Raw genomic sequence first — 22,530 nt, 5'->3', positions numbered from 1 at the left:
CGCTGCCCCCCCCACCCTCCCAACCCCCCCTGGGATCGCCGGTCCCCGACTGCGACGCGCGTGGGGCGCCACGCTGCGCCCCTCGCCTCGGAAAGCCATCCTTCCCCCGCCCCTCCCCGCGCTGTAGCGCTGCTGTTCGTCCTGCGCGGCGGGAGCGGCGGGCGGGCGGCGCGCCAAGTGGCCTCAGCGCCCGGTGCGCCGGCCTTAGGGGCCCACGCGTGTCCTGCCCCAATGCCACCACTCCCCCCCACCCCCGGCGAGACTGAAAGGAGAGCGTCCCGTTTCGTCTCCGTGCCCGCAGCAAAAGCTGAACGCCGTCGACCTGTGAGGCTGTGTGTCGGGGTTCACCCCTTGCCGAAGGAGCTGGGCCAGGCAAGGAGCGTGCTTCGGCGTGGTTGTGCCGGTGGCAGCACGGAAGCAAACCCGGAATGGTGATCTGCTCCGGTTAAAGGCTGTGTCAGCACTCGCCCAGAAACTGTTTCTGGTTTATGGCCTTTTAAGTGATAGGCATTCACCTCTGGCCCGGGAAGGACTTACAGTGTAACATTTCTGCTAAGGCAGGAGGTTTTCGAAATACTATGTCTATGCATCAGGTTCATTATAGTGGCAAAACAGCCACCGTGCTGTTCTTTTGTTTGCTGTGGAGTTAAGGCTTATCTCTACAAAAGCTAAGCACATCATGGTTGCTAATTGTCTGAATAAAATGAAAGTGATGTTCTCATTTTGGTAACTGGAATTAAAAAGAAAAAAAAAAAAAAAGCTTTCTGATGGCTACATTGAGTTTGCAATACATGGTGGAGGGCTCCCGAATCGGTGACTATTTAAACCTGCATGGATTTGAAGATGCGGAGTGTGCAGTCTGCTTTAGGTGTTGTGGCAAGGAACTGGAAAGTGAAACTCGGTAGTCGGTTTTTATTCTGCGCTTTGGTTGCGTGAACTCAAAGCCAATGAACTTGAAAATTTGCAGTACTGTGCTGCGTTGAGGGCTTGCGATCAAATGAGGTAATGTTTAGACTATAGCTGTGCAGAGAGTATTCCTCTCTAGATGAGAATTAACTTTTAAACATGATTTCCTGTAGCAGTGTGCTCAAAAAGCTGTTTTTCTGTAGCGTTGTTCAGGTTTGCTTTATTTTGTAGGCTAAGTTAATTTCTGAGGTGCGCAGTGAGCCGCCTTCAAAGAAATCTTCCTGTTCAAAGCCTCTACTTGCTGGATCTCAAAAGTGTGCGCCTAAAACTTGCTAATATTATTCTTGGTTTACCTGCATGATTTCCAGAGACGAAAATGCTGTGCTTGCCTATAGGCCTACTGCGCTTTTACTTTAGCTGCTCAACAGTCCAGTGTTTCATGCAGTTTCAGATATGTTGAACAGGAAGGACTCTGCTGTTGTGTATGCAGCTAGGATGTTGGTTACAGGAGATACATTTCAATACACATACATTTATGATGATTGCTTGAACTGTTACATATGGAAAGCCTTTTCCACCACACAGACGACTTTTTGATGGATTATTTGGGGGACCCTTCTTGTTCCCATTAAGAGTTGTTCAACCTATCTGCAATGTGCACAGCACCGGGGACTCTTGTTGTGGCTCACAAGTAACGTTAAGGATCGATTATATATATTAAGCTGTCTTCAGTGTTGGTAACTATAAAGATAAACCAGCGTTTTGTACTGAGTTTTCTATCAATGGGTCACAGTTTGGGTCTCTGTTTTGAATATGAGTATACAGGTAATGTCTGCTGTAGGTGATTTGATGGGAAGCATCTGGTCATCCGGATTCACAGATGCCACATTATATGCCTTCTTAGATGGTTGTCTTTCTGCTCTACCTCGTCTGACCTTTACAACAAGTGGATTGCTTATTGTCCTTTGGCCATTTTGAGGTGACCTATTTGGCGTGGTAATTGCGTATTTGGACCCAAAGCTTGTTCTTTTGTTCATAACTACTCAGGACAGCCACGATGCAGTGGGTTTCCGCTGCTTCCTGGTACACAGCTCAGAAACATCACCCTCTTCCTCACTTGTAATGAAGGAGAAAACTTGGTTGTCTCTTTTCATATGGCAACTGCTTTGTGCTGCTTCTGCTCTTGTTGACCCAATTAACTCAGACTTCCAGATATGTAAAGGTGACATGCTTTAAAGTACTTCATTTGCCCAAGTGGACAAGCACTCTGTGTTTGCTGAAGAACTCCACAAACACTAAATATGTCTGGAAGGTTTTATCTTTTCTACTTTTAGTCCTTTTTTCAGTATGTAATCTGATACTTCTCACATTACGCTTACTATGTCCGTAGATATTAATTTCCTACTGAATTTACGTGAAGCTGGGTTTTTTCTCATTTGCATGGGTTTTTACCACTAACTGGAAACAACTGGTAGCCATTTCTACATCCATATCATTTCAAATAAAAGTTAACTTCCCTGGATTTGTATGAAGCAATATGGTATGCCCTTTGTGAAGCTCGTTCTTGAAGTTCCCAAGCTCTGCAAGTCTCGGTGTCTTCAATTGCTCACTAACTTGTTGAGCTGATGACTTTTTTGCAAAATTCCCTTGAACATGCCTTTGCCCTGTAGGGCTTTGCAATTTCATAAGTTTGTTGTTTCTTTGTGTTGTCCTGTGGCATGCAGGAGTGATTTTTTTGGTTGTCCCTTTCTTATTTGCTGCTGCTTGCCCTGGACACTTTTTTCCTAAGAATGTCTTGTCATGGTGCCTTCATAAATACTCTGTGGCCCTGGGGAGCAAAAGGAATGGTTTGGCATTCAAATACTTAATATATATTAAGTCAGTTAAAGTTTTAGGGATTGATCTGTGTGTGTTCATGCTTCTTTTAAAATTCCAGTTTTTTGCATTCTTTACTAATGTTGTGGTTTAACCCCAGCCAGCAACTAAGCACCACGCAGCTGTTCACTCACACTCTGCCCCTTCCCACCGCCCCCAGTGGGATGGGGGAGAGAATTGGAAGGAAGAAGGTAAAAATTGTGGGTTGAGATAAGAACAGTTTAATACAACAGAAAGGAAGAAACTAATAATGATAATAATAACAATAATAATAATAAAAGGATTGGAATGTACAAAACAAGTGATACACAGTGCAATTGCTCACCACTCGCACAGTTAGTTCCCGAGAGTGATCTGTCCCCCAGGCCAACTCCCCCCAGTTTATATACTAGGCATGATGTCACATGGTATGGAATATCCCTTTGGCCACTTTGGGTCAGGTGTCCTGGCTGTGTGTCATGGTTTAACCCCAGCCAGCAACTAAGCACCACGCAGCCGCTCACTCACTCCCCCCCGCATCCAGTGGGATGGGGGAGAAAATCAGGAAAAGAAGTAAAACTCCTGGGTTGAGATAAGAACGGTTTAATAGAACAGAAAAGAAGAAACGAATAATGATAATGATAACACTAATAAAATGACAACAGTAGTAATAAAAGGATTGAAATGTACAAATGATGCGCAGGGCAATTGCTCACCACCCGCCGACCGACACCCAGCCAGTCCCCGAGCGGCGAATCCCTGCCCCCCCACTTCCCAGTTCCTAAACTAGATGGGACGTCACATGGTATGGAATACACTGTTGGCCATTTTGGGTCAGGTGCCCTGGCTGGGCATGAGAAGCTGAAAAATCCTTGACTCTAGTCTAAACACTACTTAGCAACAACTGAAAACATCAGTGTTATCAACATTCTTCACATACTGAACTCAAAACATAGCACTGTACCAGCTACTAGGAAGACAGTTAACTCTATCCCAGCTGAAACCAGGACACTGTGTCCCCTCCCAACTTCTTGTGCCCCTCCAGCCTTCTTGCTGGCTGGGCATGAGAAGCTGAAAAGTCCTTGACTTAGTCTAAACACTACTTAGAAACAAATGAAAACATCAGTGTGTTATCAACATTCTTCTCATACTGAATTCAAAACATAACACTATACCAGCTACTAGAAAGACAATTAACTCTATCCCAGCCAACACCAGGACAGTTGACCATTTCCAAACCTCTTGTTTTCTTGGAAGTGCTGAATTAGTACTATTGCAGATAGTAAAGGTTCTGTAGGTTTTGGTCTTTGATTCAGTGCGTGCAGTTCTCTTGCTTGTGTTTTTGCATATGTCAGGCTTTACGAGTTCGGAAAAAAAGGTTTCATTATTCAGGATCTTCTGACACTTTGATATCTTGACTTCAGGGGAAGGTATCAAGGTACATCTAATTAAATATGCTACAATGTGGTCTAACTGAACTATTGACTTCATTGTAAACCTTGTGGGACAGACTGCAGACAAGTCAAAGCTGAAGGAGAAAACTTAAGTAACACATGGGTAAAATGACAATAATTAAGTTCATTTGCTTGCTAACTTTTTTCACATAAGATGTTGGAAAATGTCTTCGTTTTCTCAGTTGCTGTTTGAGTAGATGCTGCGTTCTCCAAGAAAAACCATAGCTGCTCTCTACTTGGGAGTTCCTTATTGTGTCCTGGAAGAAAATGCAGTACAAGTAAAATATTGCAAGTGCCTTTGTAACTAGAATAATTCGTGTGCGTGGTTCACTCGGCATGTGTTAATCGTAGTGGAGGACCTGTGGTACAAAACAACAATTCAGATGCGTATGTCCTTTTAGATGATGAAAGGTTGACTTGTCTCTTTTTTTCTGCATGACACATGGCTGTATTCTGGTAGCTGTTGCAAAGTAGCCAGCAAGCAGAAATCCACATGGAAACTTAATTTGTGGCAAGATGTCACATGTTCTGAACTCCTGTTAAGGAGGCTCAGGCTCTTGACTGTTTGAATTCCTCCTTTGTATGGCCAAGTATGTGTGGTCTTGTACAGAAGATTTAGCTTAAGGATGAAAGTCTTGTCTTTAAGAACACCAAAATTAAAACAAAACAAACCCCCGCAACTAAATAAACCTTTGTCTCGCGGTACTTTGGAAATGATGAAAACTGACGAGCATTGTAGTGTGTTAGATAGGCATGTTTATTATGCGCTGAGCTGTTTGTAGCGTGTGAATAACTGTCATGTTTGCCTTCTTCCCTGTACTTGTTAGGCCTGCATCATCTCAGCCTTGTTGGACTTGTATTCTATGAGCTGATCAGATAGGTTCTCTTGAATGAACATGTGCCTTCAAATGAAGAGAAGCAAGGCAGTGACCTCATTGCAACATCTATCCATTACAGACACTTGGGATGTGAATCAAGGAGATGGGAGTGGCACACATTCTGCATGTAAAAGGCTCTGTCACCTGCAGTTTGAGAACTCTGGAAAAAAATGAAAACACCTCGATCAAACACTTAATTTGGAGTTGGGGTTGAAAGGTGTCTTAGTCACTTAGGACAGTACAACTTATGCTGTTTTCAATTTACCTTTGAAAACCTTGTAAATACCTGCTGATGGTATGAAACCCATGGCATTTCAATTAATAACCCTTGCAGGACTTTGTTGTTACTGTGTGTTCAGCTTGGCCAAATCCCAAACCTGAAGAACAGGAGAGGAAAGGGCTGCTTGGTTTTATATTGAACTCCAAAACTGCTTCTACAAGGTCAAGCTGAAGTAGCAAGACTCTTGATTTTTTTGTTTTGTTTTGAGGACTTTGATAGTGATTAGCTTAGTGTTTACTTCCATAATGATTGTTTTTATTCATGGCTATGAACTGGAACATTTATAATCAATCATGTAAAATAATTAAGAAAACAATTAGCAAGAAAGACTTGTCCCCCAGTGATGGGGTTCTCTAAGCACTTCATGATGCAGAAGACAATTAAGTAGCTTTTTGGTGAACAACTTCCTCTTTGGCTTCTGACTTTGTAAACTAAATGCCTTATTCAGGAAATGGTTGTGGCCATTATAGCAATTAAATGGAAAATAAAATATTCAAAGTAATTTTTGAGGTATGTTACAAAGGGAAGTTGAAGATATTTGGGAGGCTGTCTCCCACTGGTTATTGTAGCAATGTAAAGTTAAAAAATGACCAAATGCGCCAAGTTCTATGCAGCTTGCAGGTTGCACCAGCCAAGCTCCCAGTAGCAGCAGTATGAAGCATGAGCTACTGAAAAACACATTGGATAAACACAGACTCCTTCTTGAAGGTGTTCAGATACTCTGAAAAATGCCATGCACCTGTGAATTCAGATGTTGGAAATAGCAAATCTAAAACATTGCTTCTGATAAGGTCTGTAAGTGACAGTTGTGTGTTAAATATCAGAGGGATAAAGCTAATTATGAATTTTTAAATTTTTTACATTTATTTATTTATTTTATGTTTAAACACCAGTTGAGTATGGAAACATCTTCTGCAATACCAAAAGCCCAAAAATGGAACAAAAAAGTTTGGGGGTATTCTTAGTTCAGAGTGCTTAAAAGAGAGAACATCTCTGCTATGTGCAAGCAGGGATAAATAATAAAGACACTAAGTCGTGGTCTTAGGGCTGACATTACTGCCTATCATCTGCACAGTGAGTAGTGTCTTCTAGAACTGTACAGATAGCTTGCTGCACTCCAGCACATGTCACAGTAGTTGGAACATGGCTTTGGGATCCCCCAGTCGCATCTATAGTTTATTTCCTCAGCTATGGTACAACACTATGAGAAACATCTCTGAATAACAGGGTTGCAAGCACCTTAATTTTTTATTTATTTATGTGCTTTTTCAGGTGTTCTACAGACTTTCCGAAGTCTGGACCACAGTTGGCATATTTGCTTTTCTTACTTGTATCAGTTATAGACAATGTCTGCCTAATAATTATTCAGCTGTGGGGTTTCAAGGAATAGGGAGAGCATTGATCATGTTTTTCAAAGAAGCGAATGATGTAAAATCCATTCAAGAATGTCATCTTGGGCACGTGCGTGGGACATAAAAGGAATGAGAAAAACACAGGCCTAACATGTTAAAAAAACCCAGAATTGCTTTTCCTGTCGCTACCCGTTTCCCTTGTGCACGCTTATAGCGCCAGCTCACGGTCTCGGGTTCTGCAAAGGTCAGAACGACTTAAAAATTAAGAGGATGGTGTTTTTTCCCTCGGAGTAGTGTGCCTGGAGAGAGCGCCGTGGAGGGCGGCTGGGGCCGGCGGAGGGTCCGAGGCGAGAGCCCAGCGCCGCAGCAGCACCCTGGTCAGCTCCCGGCCGCCCCGGGGCCGGGGCCGGACCCCCAGCCCCTCCCCGCCGCCGCTGCGGCGCAGCTTCTGGGCATCACGGGCTTCGTCCTTTGGACGGCGAGGTTTGAAAAGCCTTCTCTTTTCCACCCGTGTCGTTTGCAAAGGTCAGTCACTGCGGCAATGGTTACACTGAAGTGTAGCTTCCTGGAAAAGGCCAACGGATTGAGAGGAAAAGGCTATGGCCTGTGAGCAGAGTAACCTTGCGATGGCTGGGATGGGAGGCCGCCTTAGTTCTGTGGCATCTTGTGGAGGACGCAAGAGGGAGGATATACCTCTGCCATCTTCCAAAATGCCCGAACTACTTAGAACAAGGGAAGAAAATATTGTTAAGGAGAAGTAGGAAAGAAAAGCAGTCATGTTCAGGGAAGTAGATTAAGGAGAAAGGACCAAGATCTGCGAAGAGGAAGTTTGAAAGAGAGGGGGGCTGAGAAATAGCAATATAGCAGTGGTGAAAAAAGTTTTCAAGCGCAAGAGTCCCAAGAGCTGTTAAGAACTGATGAACCTGAGGTGGCAGGGCGGGCTGGAAGCTGTTTGGGATTGTAAGGACGTGAGGCAAGTCAGGGAGGTCGGGAGGAAGTTCAGGTCTCAAGAGAGCCAGACACTGAACTAGAGACAGCTCTCTGCCTTACTGCTGCACCAGGGCTGAGCGCAGCCTTCTGACTCCCTGCAGTTGTGTTTGTAACATTACGACGAGTGAACTAAATCCACAGCACCCTTAGTGTTGGCTTTAACTGAGGGAAAAATAGTCATGATAGTCTACTCTGACCATTGGTGACAATTTGTACATTGTCACCAAAATATGTACTGCCTATTTTGCATTTGGGTTAGACACACAGTCTGTCTAGATGATGTCTTCCTGAGTGGTCATTAGTGAATACTGAAGAAACAACTGCAGTGTTGGAGTCATACAAGAAATTATTCTGAGTAATACTGTGTCCATAGGACACTTGGTGACTTCACAGTTTGGTTTTGGGTCATTCTTTTCGAGCTAGAGGGTTCAAGTCCTAGCATATGTATGTATGAGACTGTGCTAGCAACCTCTTTGCATTGTACAAAGGCGCTGTTTTTTCATGCATCCCATTTCCTTTTTTTTCTTAATGTGACAGTAAACCACCAGAAGACCCTTATCCTTATTCCATAAAAGGTTAGTCTGAGATGTAGGTAAGGGAATGTGTTAGAGGGTTGGGGATTTCTGTTAAACTCATGTGTTCTCTGTCAGCTGTAGTATTTCTGGAAACATATATCCTCATGCTTATGTATGTGGGTTGAAAAAATGCCTAGAATGTGAAATTTCCTGAGCACAGCAGGTAATGTCACAACATCTGAGTACTGGCCTTCTTATAAACATTTATTGGAATACATTTGTCTCCTACAACATCTACAGTTTCACTAGTACAGCATTGTTGTCTTTTTAGAAAGTAATGTAGATATTATCAGTTCCTAAAGTAATGTTTATGACTCTGAATACTATTTTCTGACATGATAATCTTGCATGTTGTGGTTTTTTTTCCATAGGAAGTGGATTTGGAAGAAAGACTTGGTGAGTTGGATCTTAGAAGCGATTCAGATGTTCCTGATGTTCCTCCACCAACAGACAGCACTCCAGAAATCCTCAAAAGGGCTTTGTCAGGCTTGTCTGCCAGGTATAGTAAAACAAACAGCTCTCAAATTTGATAGCTGCTGGCTCAAATTCTTACAGATTATGTTGCAGTTTTAATTCTTACAGATTGTACTGCAGTTTTAAATATCATACGATACACATGACAATTCAAGGATAAATTTTTACTGGATATCATTGATTCATTTATGCTTTTATAGTCCCTTCAGTGTAATATTTTTTGCATATACCTGAAGATTGCCCATTGCATGCATTTCCAAGTCAGCTGCTGCAATGTTTAGCTACGGTTTATGTAAACATTTGCCATTGCTCAGTCTGAGCATTGCAATAAAATGGGCTAAAGAATAGTCATTGGGTTTGATATCTAGAACAACTATTTCTAGGGGTTATAATAAACTGATTTCCTATATCCAAGGTTAAGGGTGGGCGGTATTTGTGCATAAATGAAAAGGAAAGAAATATCAATTCTCTCGGTGAGCTTTGCTAGCTTTTTGTGACAGCATTTCCACTTCTAAATAATTTTTATTTACAGTTAAATACAATATAGCTTTTCTTTTCATACTTTTAAAATAATGTTTAATTTTTTCCTGCTATCTCCTTTCAAACCTAGGTTTCTGCCTTCAACCCCTGTTCACAGGAGCTTAAGGGCTAGCAAATGCAAGGGTGTGTGTATGTGTATAGATAGACAGATAATCATGGGGACCTGCGTACTCATGGAGGCTAATGAATAAAGTTCCTAGTATAATTTTTTATACAGTCCCTCTACAACACTTGATCAGTCAAACTCTTTTGGAGGTGGCAATTTGCATTACATTTTTTTTCACTAATGCAGTGAAAGAGCATTTAGGTGTGTGATAGATCACATACGCACGTTCATTTTACTAGGTCGTTTTTTGGTATCATATATAACTTATGTTCAACGTGGCAAACCAATACAATGTATATTTTAGATGCAACTTAGGTCTTGCAGGAGTCAGAGGAAGGACCTCCAATCCAGACTACAATTAAAAACTTTCAAGTCCTTGTAAAAAAAAAAAAAAAAAAGATCTCCAGTAGGTATCTCCAATAGCAGCATGAAACTACAGGTTTCTTACTTGCTCCTTTTCTCATCTGTTGTCTGTTTCTTTTGTGATGTCTGGGAGCTATAAACAAACATATTGTTCCCAGGTTTCAAAAAGCATGTTTCTAAACTGCACAGCTGTGAGCAGAATGTGACGTTCTCTACTGCCATCACACTGCAAAGAGTATCTAGTTCCTATCACTTTCAGAGTTCTCTTACCATGTCAAATGTTGTGGAAGTCTTAGGTCTCCAAATCAGACTTGTTCCAAAGGGCACTTTCATGCTGATACCTCAAAGCCTGCAACTAAGAGACGCAGGTGAAACCTTTCCTGTTTCACGTGCTTGAAATTCGTTATTGGAGTGTTTGCACAAAGGTGCTTTGAGTGCAAAATTAAATTCTTGGTGCTTTATGAATGCTAGATTCAAAATGACCCACTAGTTTAGTAACTAGCAGTCCCACCAGAGCTGTTGTCATAATACATAACGTGAGTGAGTTGCACTGTAACTCGCAGAAATACTGTTTCTTTTTGTATTTGGCCTTTAGAGGAAATAGTATCCATAACTTTCCAATAGGGAGTTAGGATACAATAGTGGCTTCCTAGATTCTGGAGCTTGTTGTGTTTCTTACTGAAGCTATCTTTCCAGTGCTGTGCTTGTCAACACCCTGAAGTTACTATGTGGTATTTTAACATTATTCTTAAGGGAAGTTGAATTCTTCTAAAAGTCTTGCTCGCTATACATATGCCACTAGGAGCAAGCTGCTATTCTGTAGCGCACATCATAGAGGAACATAAAGCATCTGTTATGATTAAGCCCATTGTGCCTTTGTTCTGATACTTAGGGCAAATCCAGTTAAGTGGCTTTAGCTGCCATTAACCTGCTGATGAATAACATCCTTGAAAATCACATTGATATAGTTGAAGTTTACATTAAAACTGGAGTATGATGCAAAACTAACAGTGGCCCCTGAATCAGGTGTATCTCCTGGTGCAGCAATGAAACACAAGACTGATATAAAACAGAACATTAGGCAGAATTTCTTTAAGCTATAGTAGGGTTTTCAGTGTTTAGCAGTAACTTATGATTATTTGGTTCAGTGTACTTTTAGAGGCAAAATTCCTGAAGGGAAAAACACAGGCAAAAGAGGAGAAAAACTTACTGAAAAGTAATATGAACAATAAAATACAGGCTGTTGACAACTAGAAACATTTTCATGGCAGAGTGGAGCAGGTGATGAGGTTTTTTTAATTTATCTTTTTTAAATGAACTAGGCTCTTGATTTTTTTTCAGAATAGTGGCCTTTGGGGACAGGGTGTTGGTAGTGGGTGGGTGTGTGGGAAGTAACATTTTGGTTACTCTAGAAATTACAAAAACAAACAAACAAACAAAACCATCCAGCAGCAAAGACTTCCCAGTTGTTTGGGTTTTTTTAAAGACAGCTCTTATTTTTTCAAAGAAGGCATTCTGCATCTTGAGTACTGTGTTCAGTTTGGGGTGTCTCACCACAAGAAAGACATTGAGGTGCTGTAGCATGTCTGGTGAAGGGTCTAGAGCACAAGTCTTATGAGGAATGGCTGACGTAACTAGGGTTGTTTAATCTGGAGAACAGGAGGCACAGGGGAGATCTTACCGCTCTCTACAACTACCTGAAAGAAGGTTGTAGCAAGGTGGGTGTCAGTCTCATCTCCAAAGTAACAAGTGATAGGACAAGAGGAAACAGCCTCAAGTTGCACCGGGGGAGGTTTAGATTGGCTAGTAGGAAAAATTTCTTCACCAAAAGGGTTGTCAAGCATTGAAACAGGCTGCCCAGGGAAGTGGTTGAGTCACCATCCCTGGATGTATTCAAGACATGTATAGATGCGGTGCTTAGGGACATGGTTTAGTGGTGGACTTGGCAGTGTTAGGTTAATGAATGGACTTCATGATCTGAAAGGGTCTTTTCCAACCTAAATGATTCTGTGGTAACAGGAATTTCTATTCTGATTTCCTTAAGTAGCCACAAGCAGCTGCAAAGATCTATAACGGTAAAAGAGTACAGCTAGTTTGACCCCTCATTGTCAGATGTTTTCCTGTCCTGGTTCCAGTGCTTTACAAAAGCACAGGACTCTTTCAATAGATAACCCTCTACCTGGCAAAATAGTTGGTGATCGCCTGAGTTTTTTTGACTGTTACTCCACAAAGAATCATATGCTTTTTACCTGGCAGCCTTTCTTTCATATGTAGGTTTTTACATGGCTGGGCGCCCATCAGTCTTGCTGATTATGTGATGCTTTTTGAGGGTCCTGATGTATTTTCACAGCAGCTTCAATATGGGGTTGATCCATTTAATTGCAAATGACATTTGGGTTGGGGGGAGCATGGGGGAAGAAGAAAGGTGGCTACCTTTAATTCCTTTTACTGTGTACCCTGTTTAGTTGGATAGTTGGTTGATTCTGTGTTTCTTGCTATGTGTTTTATTAAGCATGAAAGTTTCTGGAACTCCCACCGTTTCTAATACACTTTAATCTCTAGTTAGTAAAGGAAGTGGCATTTATTTTCATTTATAACTGTGTGCTTTTTATTATTTTTGTTTTAAATAGATGGAAAAATTGGTGGATTCGTGGAATTCTCACTCTAGCTATGATTTCTGTGTTTTTTCTGATCATATACCTGGGATCATTTATGCTGATGCTTCTGGTAAGTTTGTTTAAATACATTCTGCCATACAAGAGTTACTTGATCTCTTCATCCATCGTGCCTAAGACAGCTAGAAGCAAACTGCACAGTCAATTTAGAGCAATTTGTCTATTATTTGTGTAAATGTAAATACTTTTGAAAAACATTGGACAGATTCACAACTAGGCCTTGTGGATTAAGGATTATATGCTGTAATTAATTTTATTTTTTTAAAGTAGGAATTAAAGTAACTCTAAGAAGTTGAATGATTGTTGCCTTGAAGTTTACTAAACTACTGTCATCCATTTCCTTGTCCAGTTCCCATCACCTACTGTTACATTCTTTGAGGTTTGTTTTGAAAAAAACCCCAACGATAAAAAAAACCCCAAAACCGAAGACACAAAAGTTTCATTTTTGAGGCTGAGGAAAGCAGGCAGCTCTGGTCTTCTGTCTGTGACTGGCACTGAAAGGCTTTCCTCAGGCAAGCTCCGTTAATTCCCTACTTCTCTACAGGGCTGCCTTGTGGCCTTGGGTTTATCTGTAGAGTGGAGCTACATCTCATTCCAAGGTACAGAGATAAAGTGCATTTTTAGGTTATGAAGTGAAATTATTATTATTAATAATAATAATAATAGTATCATACAGCCTGCATACCCAGTCAGACTTTACTGCTTCTTTCCATCATTTTTATTGCAGGTATTTTTATTTAATAATGGTTTAACTGTCTTTCATGGTCACGGCAAGTAACAGGCAGGGATGTGGCTTCTAAAACACTGAAACTGGTACTTCTGGGTAACTGCTGAGATTTTTGACTCTAAGTTTGTTTAACTGTCAAGATGTGCTTTTACTTTTTTCATGGCGTCCTGTGAAAAACCTTTTGGATTGTATTCACAGAATCATTTAGGTTGGAAAAGACCCTTTCAGATCATGAAGTCCATTCATTAACCTAACACTGCCAAGTCCACCACTAAACCATGTCCCTAAGCACCGCATCTATACATGTCTTGAATACATCCAGGGATGGTGACTCAACCACTTCCCTGGGCAGCCTGTTTCAATGCTTGACAACCCTTTTGGTGAAGAAATTTTTCCTACTAGCCAATCTAAACCTCCCCCGGTGCAACTTGAGGCTGTTTCCTCTTGTCCTATCACTTGTTACTTTGGAGATGAGACTGACACCCACCTTGCTACAACCTTCTTTCAGGTAGTTGTAGAGAGCGGTAAGATCTCCCCTCAGCCTCCTGTTCTCCAGATTAAAACAACCCTAGTTCCATCAGCCATTCCTCATAAGACTTGTGCTCTAGACCCTTCACCAACTTCATTGCCCTTCTCTGGACACACTCCAGCACCTCAATGTCTTTCCTGTAGTGAGGGGCCCAAACCTGAAAACAGTATTTGAGGTGTGGCCTCACCAGTGCTGAGTACAGGGGGATGATCACTTCCCTAGTACTGCTGGCCACGCTATTTCTGATACAAGCCAGTATGCTATTGGTCTTCTTTGCCACCTGGGCACACTGCTGGCTCATATTCAGCCAGCTGCTGACCAACACCCCCAAGTCCTTTTCCGCCAGGCAGCTTTCCAGCCACTCTTCCCCAAGCCTGTAGCACTGCATGGGGTTACTGTGACCCAAGTACACGACCTGGCACTTGGCCTTGTTGAATCTCATGCAATTGGCCTCAGCCCATTGATCCAGCCTGTCCAGACCCCTCTGTAGAGCCTTCATATCCTCGAGCAGATCAACACTCCCGCCCAACTTGGTGTCATCTGCAAACTTACTGAGGGTGCCCTTGATCCCCTTGTCCAGATCATTGATAAAGATATTAAACAGAACAGGCCCCAGTACTGAGCCCTGGGGAACACCACTTGTGACCGGCTGCCAGCTGGATTTAACTCCAGTTACAACTCTTTGGGCCTGGCCATCCAGCCAGTTTTTTACCCAGTGAAGAATGCACCTGTCTGGCCACAAGCAGCCAGTTTCTCCAGGAGAATGCTGTGGGAAACAGTGTCAAAAGCTTTACTAAAGTCCAGATATACAACATCCACAGCCTTTCCCTCATCAACTGAGTGGGTCATGTTGTCATAGAAGATCAGTTTTGTCAAGCAGGACCTGCCCTTCACAAACCCCTGCTGACTGTGCCTGATCACCTGGCTGTCCTGTACGTGCCATGTGATGGCACTCAGGATGATCTGCTCCGTAACCTTCCCTAGCACCGAGGTCAGACTGACAGGGCTGTAGTTCCCTAGATCCTCCTTCCAGCACTTCTTGTAGATGGGTTTCACATTTGCTAACCTCCAGTTAACTGGGACATCCTTGGTTAGCCAGGTCTGCTGATGAATGATGGAAAGTGGATCCTTGGGTGGATCCCATCTGGCCCCATAGACTTGTGTGTGTCTAAGTGGTGTAGCAGGTCGCTAACCATCTCCCCTTGGACAATGGGGGCTTCATTCTGCTCCCTAGCCCTGTCTTCCAGCTCAGAGGGCTGGGTACCCCAAAACCAACTGGTCTTACTATTAAAGACTGAGGCAAAGAAGGTATTAAGTACCTCGGCCTTTTCCTCACGCTTTGTCACTATGTTTCTCCCTACATCCAATAAAGGATGGAGATTGTCCTTAGCCCTCCTTTTGTTGCTCGTGTATTTAAAGAAACAAATTTTATTGTCTTTCACGGCAGTAGCCAGTTCTAGTTGGGCTTTGGCCCTTCTATTTTTCTCCCTGCATAACCTCACAACATCCTTGTAGTCCTCCTGAGTTGTCTGCCCCTTCCTCCAAAGGTCATAAACTCCCTTTTTTTGCCTGTATTGTCCTGAGAGACTGCAATGCTGTTTCACGAGTATTACCGTCTGCGTTACATCTGAATTAGTCTGGTTTATATGTCCTGTTTTCAGGTGAATGACATAGCAAACTAGTAATTCATTGTTTCATTGGTGGAGGATTTTCTTTTTTGTGTGTGAAGAAACAACAAAAAAAGCCCCTTTAAAGTGTAGGTCATTGTAGAGAGATATTTTTTTCTCAATCTTTCCTTTAGTAGTCTGTTATGCTTGAAAATGATGATAAGGAACAAAAAAGAACAAATCAATTTGCAGCGTGATTCGGTATATTCATCGTGTACTCTGAGATTGCAATCATGGGCAAAACTAAGAAGACATGAACCAAAAAGTAATTAGTATAGAATTGGAATAGAGTTCTTCCTCCATTGTGCCATAAAGCAAAAACTCTGTCTTCTAATATAATAAACTGTTCATAAAGTTGACAATTGAGACTATGTAAGAAGAAGAATGGAGGAAAAACCCAGCTGAATTTCATTTCACTGGAATCAAATAGCTTGTATTTAAGCAAGAGTTGTCATGCTAAAACCACATCTTAATACTGAGACTGAAAATGCTCAGAGACTTGTAGGAGGGGTAATCCAGTGAAGTTCGGAGGACAAGCCCTGAGACTGCTCTAAAAAGTTGGGAGGCATGTTTCACATTTGCCTGCTACCAAGGTAACAGGCACAAGCTTCTGTGCCTTTGGACCCCAGTGTCCTTTTCCACTGTAAGTTGCAATCCTTTAATGTTGCTCTTGCGTATAGCATTTAAGTTTTTTAACGTAGGCTAAGTAGAAGAAAGAGCATGAGATAGGGGAGCTTCAAAATTAACTCACTGAGGTGGTGTAAGATTGTTTTAGACTGTGTTCAAACGTTGAGCAAGATGAAATTTATTAATGAATGCAGGTGGTAAGAGAATACTGCAAAGTCTAGCATGCCAACATGCGCGATCGGTGTGGGTAGGTTCTTACTCCTGCCTCTGCATGGGATTACTGATGACCTGTGTTTGGCAATATTTGATATCTGGGCAGGGCAATTTGCTTGGTGACTGTGGATTAGACAGGACTGGCAGAGAGTCCTTTGGAGCCCAAAGACTGACGGGACATACAACCAGACTTGCATGGGCAAGTGCTGAAGTAGTGAGATCAGCAAAACAAAATAAAGGCTGTGGAGGGTGTGACATTCAGACCTGGGTTAGACGAGCTTTGCTTCTAATCGTGAGTGCTAATTGCCCTTAATGAGATGCTTGCAAGTGGAAGACCTGGGTGTCCAAGTTGTGTTGAACAGCTAGTTTTTTCCATTTGGGCTAGAAAATATTTCTTAAACTAAATTTAAAGATAAAACTTAGCCAAAAGAAATAGAAGAGCCTTCTTTACAGGAAGTACTTTTGACCTGCTGCTGCCAAATTGCTTTAATGAAGAAAAGTCAGGAGCTTTCCCTTGTTTCATGAGCATATTCTTGCAGCTAGCCCAATGTGTTTTTTCTCAGCATACCTAGCGGTTTTGAGGGTTTGGGGGGGGGGCGTTAGATGGAGCTTTAGTTTTCTTTGGACTTGCTTTAAAGCTGTCTGTTTCCTGTGGAATTTGAATTCAGAATAATTTCTCCCCTTAATGCAGGTTGCAGTACTACTTACTGCCTTTAAGAAACAATTGCAGCATATTTACATAGCTTTTTATTTTTCTTATTTTAGGTCTTAAGCATCCAAGTGAAGTGTTACCACGAAATCATTACTATAGGTTACAGAGTCTACCACTCGTATGATTTACCATGGTTTAGATCCCTCAGCTGGTGAGTAGCAAGCAAGAACATCAATAAGTAAGGATGTGAAACTTAAATCTTCATGTTCTTCATATCCTGTCATGGTGGAATGATAGCTTTGTAGGTCATGTGCAGACATAAAACTTGACATCTGTCTCTAATACAGGATTCTGTATTTGTCTTCCACCTGTGAACTTGGACAAGTCAGTTGGCCTTTTACTACTTCAATTTTTTTCCTTGTTATAAATATGTATATATATACCCATATATGTATGCATGCATATATGCTTTAAGTCAGAATTGAACATGTGTAAGCTATCTAAAAATGTGCATAGCCAAATAATCATCTGATATGTATTACCTGAACTGCTTTGATATTTTTTTTATATTTTTGGGGGGGCTGTTAACCTTGCACAAGAAATAAATAGAACAGGTATCTTAAAGGCTCCTCTTCACACACACACAAAGAATTAAAATAATAACATACAAGTTTTAAATCCTTTCCAATCGTGCACTTAATCACAGGACTGCATAAATACAGTGTTGGCGGATCTTCTGAAAGCCAAAAGATGAGATTAATTTTTCTGGCAAATCCCAGATACTTGTGACAATGTCTAGGTTATATAGGGCTGGATAGAACTGGGGAAATTGACTCTTCTTCTGAGCTCTGGGAGGAAAAATAAAGGCTTTTGATTAGAGTCAGTATTATGTAAGGTGTTGGGCACATGTAGACTCTAAAGTGCTTAAGTACATAATGCTTCAGACATGACCTATGTTGTGTTGGTTTGGTTTCATGTTTGGTTTGGTTTTTTAAGGAATTGAAATAGCTAGGTTATTCCCTGTCTCTTGTCACGTTGCTTCTTCACTTCTAGAAGTAACTTTACTGTGTAATGTGGTGGATTCCAGCTGTCGGCTCTTCTGTAAATGCTAACCAGTTCCCCTCTGGTCACTCCTGGATTATCCGGGGGATTTATCTGTTGTCTGCTTTATTCCATGGCTTCTGGTCCTGCAGCTAGAGCAGACTCATGCATGAATGTTTCTGTGGTCTTCCCAAAATTTTTAGAGGAGGAGGTGTGCACTCTACCACTTAGCCTACTTTGGCAGTTGATCACCGTCACTTTCATATGTGGAGCACAAAATCAACTCCTCTGCATTGCCACACTAGTTAACATCAAAGCTCCTTTCAGTCCAACATCTTGCCACTGAGACTAAATACCAAGACATCTCAAGGAGATGAGAGAATCCTGTTAGTTGTCTGAACATCAACTATTTGGCTTATTTAGACATGTGAAGCCTTGCAAAGTGAGTGTTAACATTTGCTAGGGGGAAGAGAATGAGTATGGATCATTCTGAGACTATCTGGAGATCCAGTCTTGAATCACAAGTTTTTATCTTCTGTGGCTGACTTTGGTAATAAGCCGAAGAGTATGTTGCCTAGTATGTTGCATCTCCTAGTGGTTTTGGATTTGCTATTTATCGTTTTTTATTGAGTGCTGCCTTGGCATTTGAGGATCCCATTTGTGACTTAACTCTAGAAAGCTGAGTAACTGAACTTGTATGAAAACCTGTGACAGAATTACTTGTGTACTGACTGTTTTGACTGAAAGGAATTTCTCTGAAGATCCTTCAAAAAGAGATGGCTGAAGGTGACATTTCACCTCAGTTGAACCTTTGTTGTGGACTTACTCCCACAAAATTGTTTTGAAAAACTTGGTAGTCATAGCTGCATTTACTAGTTAGTTGATGGATTTAACCCTGTGAGATTATTGGTCGGTCAAGAAAGCTAAAAGGCAAAGTGCATGGTGGAGTGGAGCAGGAGATGCAGCAGTAACTCTTTCAGATGAGAGTCTTCAGGCCAGATGACAGGTTTAGTTACATTCAGATCCTCAAGCCCCATGTCAGATTCACTGTCCTCAGAGGATTCGTTATGCAAGTACCTTTTTTCCTGTTTGTAAGGCAGAAATCATAAACTACCCTTGTTAGCATACAGGAAAAGAACATGCAGAATTGCTATCGATGATAGCGGATACTTGTTCTCTGCTTTTAGAATATCTGAAAAGAACTTGCATAGGTGTGGAGTATTCAATACTGTAGTTAAGGATGAATGAATCTTCCAACTGTATCCTGCAAAATGTGCTTGGTTTTCTAGTGCAGTTGCTTTAGAAGAAGTAAATTACAAAAATTGGCTCGTCAGAGGAGGCACCGACCCAAAAGTATAAGACTGGATTTATATTTTAATTTTATTTTTATCACATGTCTTTTCTACCCTTTTGGTTTTCCTTTTATGTGGTGTTTTTTGTTGTGGTTTTTTGTTTGTTTTGTTTTTAAGAATGACAATTAATATATATTATTTTGTTAAAATAACTTCTAGCTGTTTTATGTTGTAGGTACTTTTTGCTCTGTGTGAACTACTTCTTTTATGGAGAGACTGTAGCTGATTACTTTGCTACATTTGTTCAGAGAAGAGAACAGCTTCAATTCCTAATTCGTTACCACAGGTTTATATCTTTTGCACTCTATTTAACGGGTAAGTGAAGGTAATTGCAAGAATGAAACTTTGTGCTGCATTTGTTTCTGTGCTTATTTCTCTTTAAAAAAAAAAAAATTGTTCCCCAACTTTATGCACTTTCAGTTTCTTTTTCCTCTTGATGTTCAAGGAAATTAGGTGTTTGCAGTTCCGTTTTTCCTGTGAAAAGATGAATATAAATTTTGCGTTCACTGAGAAGAAGCAGCAGCCTAAACAAGTAGATGATCTTCAGAAAGTTGAGCTAATAGTGCTCAAGAGAAGTTAGCATTAAGTAATTTCAATTTATGAAGAACTGTTCATTCAGTTCCTGAGTACGTGAACGCTATTTTGGCAGTCAGTGGAGATGACTTGCATATGTAATTGCTGTGCTGGGTTGGTGCTTTATTGTGCAAGTGTTCTGGCAGGTCTACAGCAATCAGATTTACTAATATATTTTAAACTGATTATTCAAAATGACTGAGGCTTTATTTTGCCTGCAAGATATTCAGATGCTTGCCTCATGGATAGATTTTTTTTTCCTTATCCAAAGAAAGACTTTTTAAAGGTCTCATCTCTAGGAAGGAGAGACATAAGCTGGCAGTCTTGTGGGGTATTGCTTTGTGAACATGTAAATATAGTCCACAGTGTTTTCAGCAATGCAGTTAATATTACTTTAGCCTAAAATTAAATCAATTGAAGACTCGGATTGGCCTAAGGGACAGGAGACTGCTATGCTACAAATACTTGTAAAATATATTAAGAAACCTGATCTTCATGATGAACTGTCAGTCTGTCTACCGTTAATTTTTTTTTTAAACCAGATAAAAATTCTACTGGGTGCTTAGATCGCAAAATTGAAACCAGCTTTGCAAAACTTGACTTTTTTCAGCTGGGTTTGGCTTGAGGAAACTAACTTAACTAATGCCTCATGACCACTGAAGGGCAGCGAGGGGAGAGATGAGACAAACCAGTCAGCAAAAGCAGGAGGCAGAGCGCAGCGGAGCCCCTTGGCGGCTGTCGCATTGGGTTCATGGGGTCATTGAAGGTCTGTCCCCAGTGTTAAGGGTCTTTTGAGGGCCTCCAACCCCTACTGGCACACAAAGTTGTCCCAGGGGCTCTGCTAGCTCCCCAGAATGTTTCCTTCAGTCAGTTGGATTCTCCAATGCCTGCACTTTACCCTTGCCTTGCATGCAGCCATATGCCTGTCTGGAGGAAAGGGGCAAGCTGGTCTTTTCCTTTCAATTATTTCTGTTAATTATTTAAAACCAGCTTGTCGACCTGTTTTTTGAGTGTTTTGAGCATTTTTTAAGGGTGATGGTCTCCTCCCCTAAAAATTGATGTCTACAATGGGGCCTTGTAATTAAATGGATGCTTTTTACTGATGTTAACTAAATCTTGTGCTCTAATGAGAATAATTCTATAGGTACACTTAACTGAATACAAGCAAACACTCCCAGCAGCAGAGGGATTAAAAGCTGCTTCAAGGGAAGAGAATTACTGGTATATCACAGTTTAGTGTAATTAAATATAAGATGGTACAAACTACACTTGCTTTGTTTTACAGGCTTCTGCATGTTTGTTTTGAGTTTAGTGAAGAAACATTATCGTCTGCAGTTTTACATGGTGTGTATTACCCACTTTGCTGTGGTCACTCACATTATGAATGTCACTAGAAACAGTCATGTCCCTATGTTCATAAAATAGCTTGGAAAAGGGTGTGGAAAATGTGCTTAAACTGACAGTAACATGAAATTAAGTGGTGTTGGGCTGTTTGCTATCTGTTCACCTTGCAGTTTATTATTATATCATGGGATATGACCTTTCAGTCAATACAAGCTGTCATGGGTGAGGCCTTGTGCATATACAACATGATACATTTCCCTTAGGCTGATACGAAAGAGATTCCTGGAGAAAGGGGTGTGCATCTCCCTCCCAGGTCTGAAGCCATATAGTTCAGCATAGCATGGGAGTGGTTCTTGTGACTCAAGTGTTACTTTGTAGAGGCCCCACTGAAGTACTATGAAGGGAACTTGATCTTAACCCCTGTGTGGAAGATTTATTCTGTGACACTTAATAGCAGTTCTGGTCTTCTGCTCTGCTGTGCCTCAATAGATCATTAACCTATTGAAAGAAACTGGTGTTCTCATCTCTTCTATTTGTCCACCTGATAAACAGCATAGTAGCTAATCAAGAGCATGAACCTTTTTCTTATGTGTATCTCATAGGTCAAAAACTGATTTTATAACATCACAGGTAAAAAGAAACAAACCACAAAAAACCCACCCCAAACCAAACCAAACCAAACCCAAAAAGTCCCACTGAACCTCCCCACTTCCTATATATAGGAATGATTAGAAGCAACAGTAATGCAGTACAGCTTCTGTCTTTAAAGAACTTGACCAGTCAGAGCATTGTGCAACCTTAAAGATCTCCTAAAGCTCTGGGACTGCAGTTAACCCCTCTGTTTCCACAGTGCTTTAGGTAGCACTTTACCATTGAGGATCCCTAATTCTAGACTAGGACTTAGCTGAGCCCTGTATGAGCATATAAAAAAATCTTTTACTCAAAAAAATTTACCGTGATTGTGGGAGAACTTGCCTGACAGGGAGATGCAGCTTTTCTAGGAGAGGTGGTCTTTATCTTCTAACCTGCAAAATAGGTCCTCGTCTTCAGATTGGCACAAGGTAAATTTTCTTTTTTTTTTTTTTTTTTTTTTTTCTTTTTTCCCCTTCTGGAAAGAAGGCAGAAAAAAAAGTGGTGTCAGTCATGTGACTTGGTGCCTGCCCAAAAAATATTAAGGTGTTACTACCTAAGAAAACATTAAGGTGTTACCACCTAAGGACTGCAGGAAAACAGAGGGAAGACACGTATCCACTGTGTGGTAACACAGTGTTTGGACAGAGAAGGAGAGTAGCCATTTGGTTTTCATAGAATCATTTAGGTTGGAAAAGACCTTTAAGATCATCGAGTCCAACCATCAA

General features: G+C 41.3%; 1 protein-coding gene across 1 annotated transcript in view; it reads left to right on the top strand.

The window, feature by feature from the left end:
- Positions 1-231: 231 nt before the first annotated feature.
- CDS1 (CDP-diacylglycerol synthase (phosphatidate cytidylyltransferase) 1) overlaps positions 232-22,530 on the top strand; it is a 34,731-nt gene continuing 12,432 nt past the window's right edge. Inside the window, exons 1-6 of the mRNA XM_010576383.1 lie at positions 232-372; positions 8,661-8,788; positions 12,403-12,499; positions 16,976-17,073; positions 19,431-19,570; positions 21,114-21,172. Of these exons, the coding sequence (XP_010574685.1) occupies positions 232-372; positions 8,661-8,788; positions 12,403-12,499; positions 16,976-17,073; positions 19,431-19,570; positions 21,114-21,172 (663 nt within the window). The remainder of the gene's footprint in view (positions 373-8,660; positions 8,789-12,402; positions 12,500-16,975; positions 17,074-19,430; positions 19,571-21,113; positions 21,173-22,530) is intronic.

This window comes from Haliaeetus leucocephalus, unplaced genomic scaffold (assembly GCF_000737465.1).
Source record: "Haliaeetus leucocephalus isolate CR32 unplaced genomic scaffold, Haliaeetus_leucocephalus-4.0 Scaffold21, whole genome shotgun sequence".
Lineage (NCBI taxonomy): Eukaryota > Metazoa > Chordata > Aves > Accipitriformes > Accipitridae > Haliaeetus > Haliaeetus leucocephalus.
This window is presented reverse-complemented; position numbering and strand designations above follow the sequence as displayed.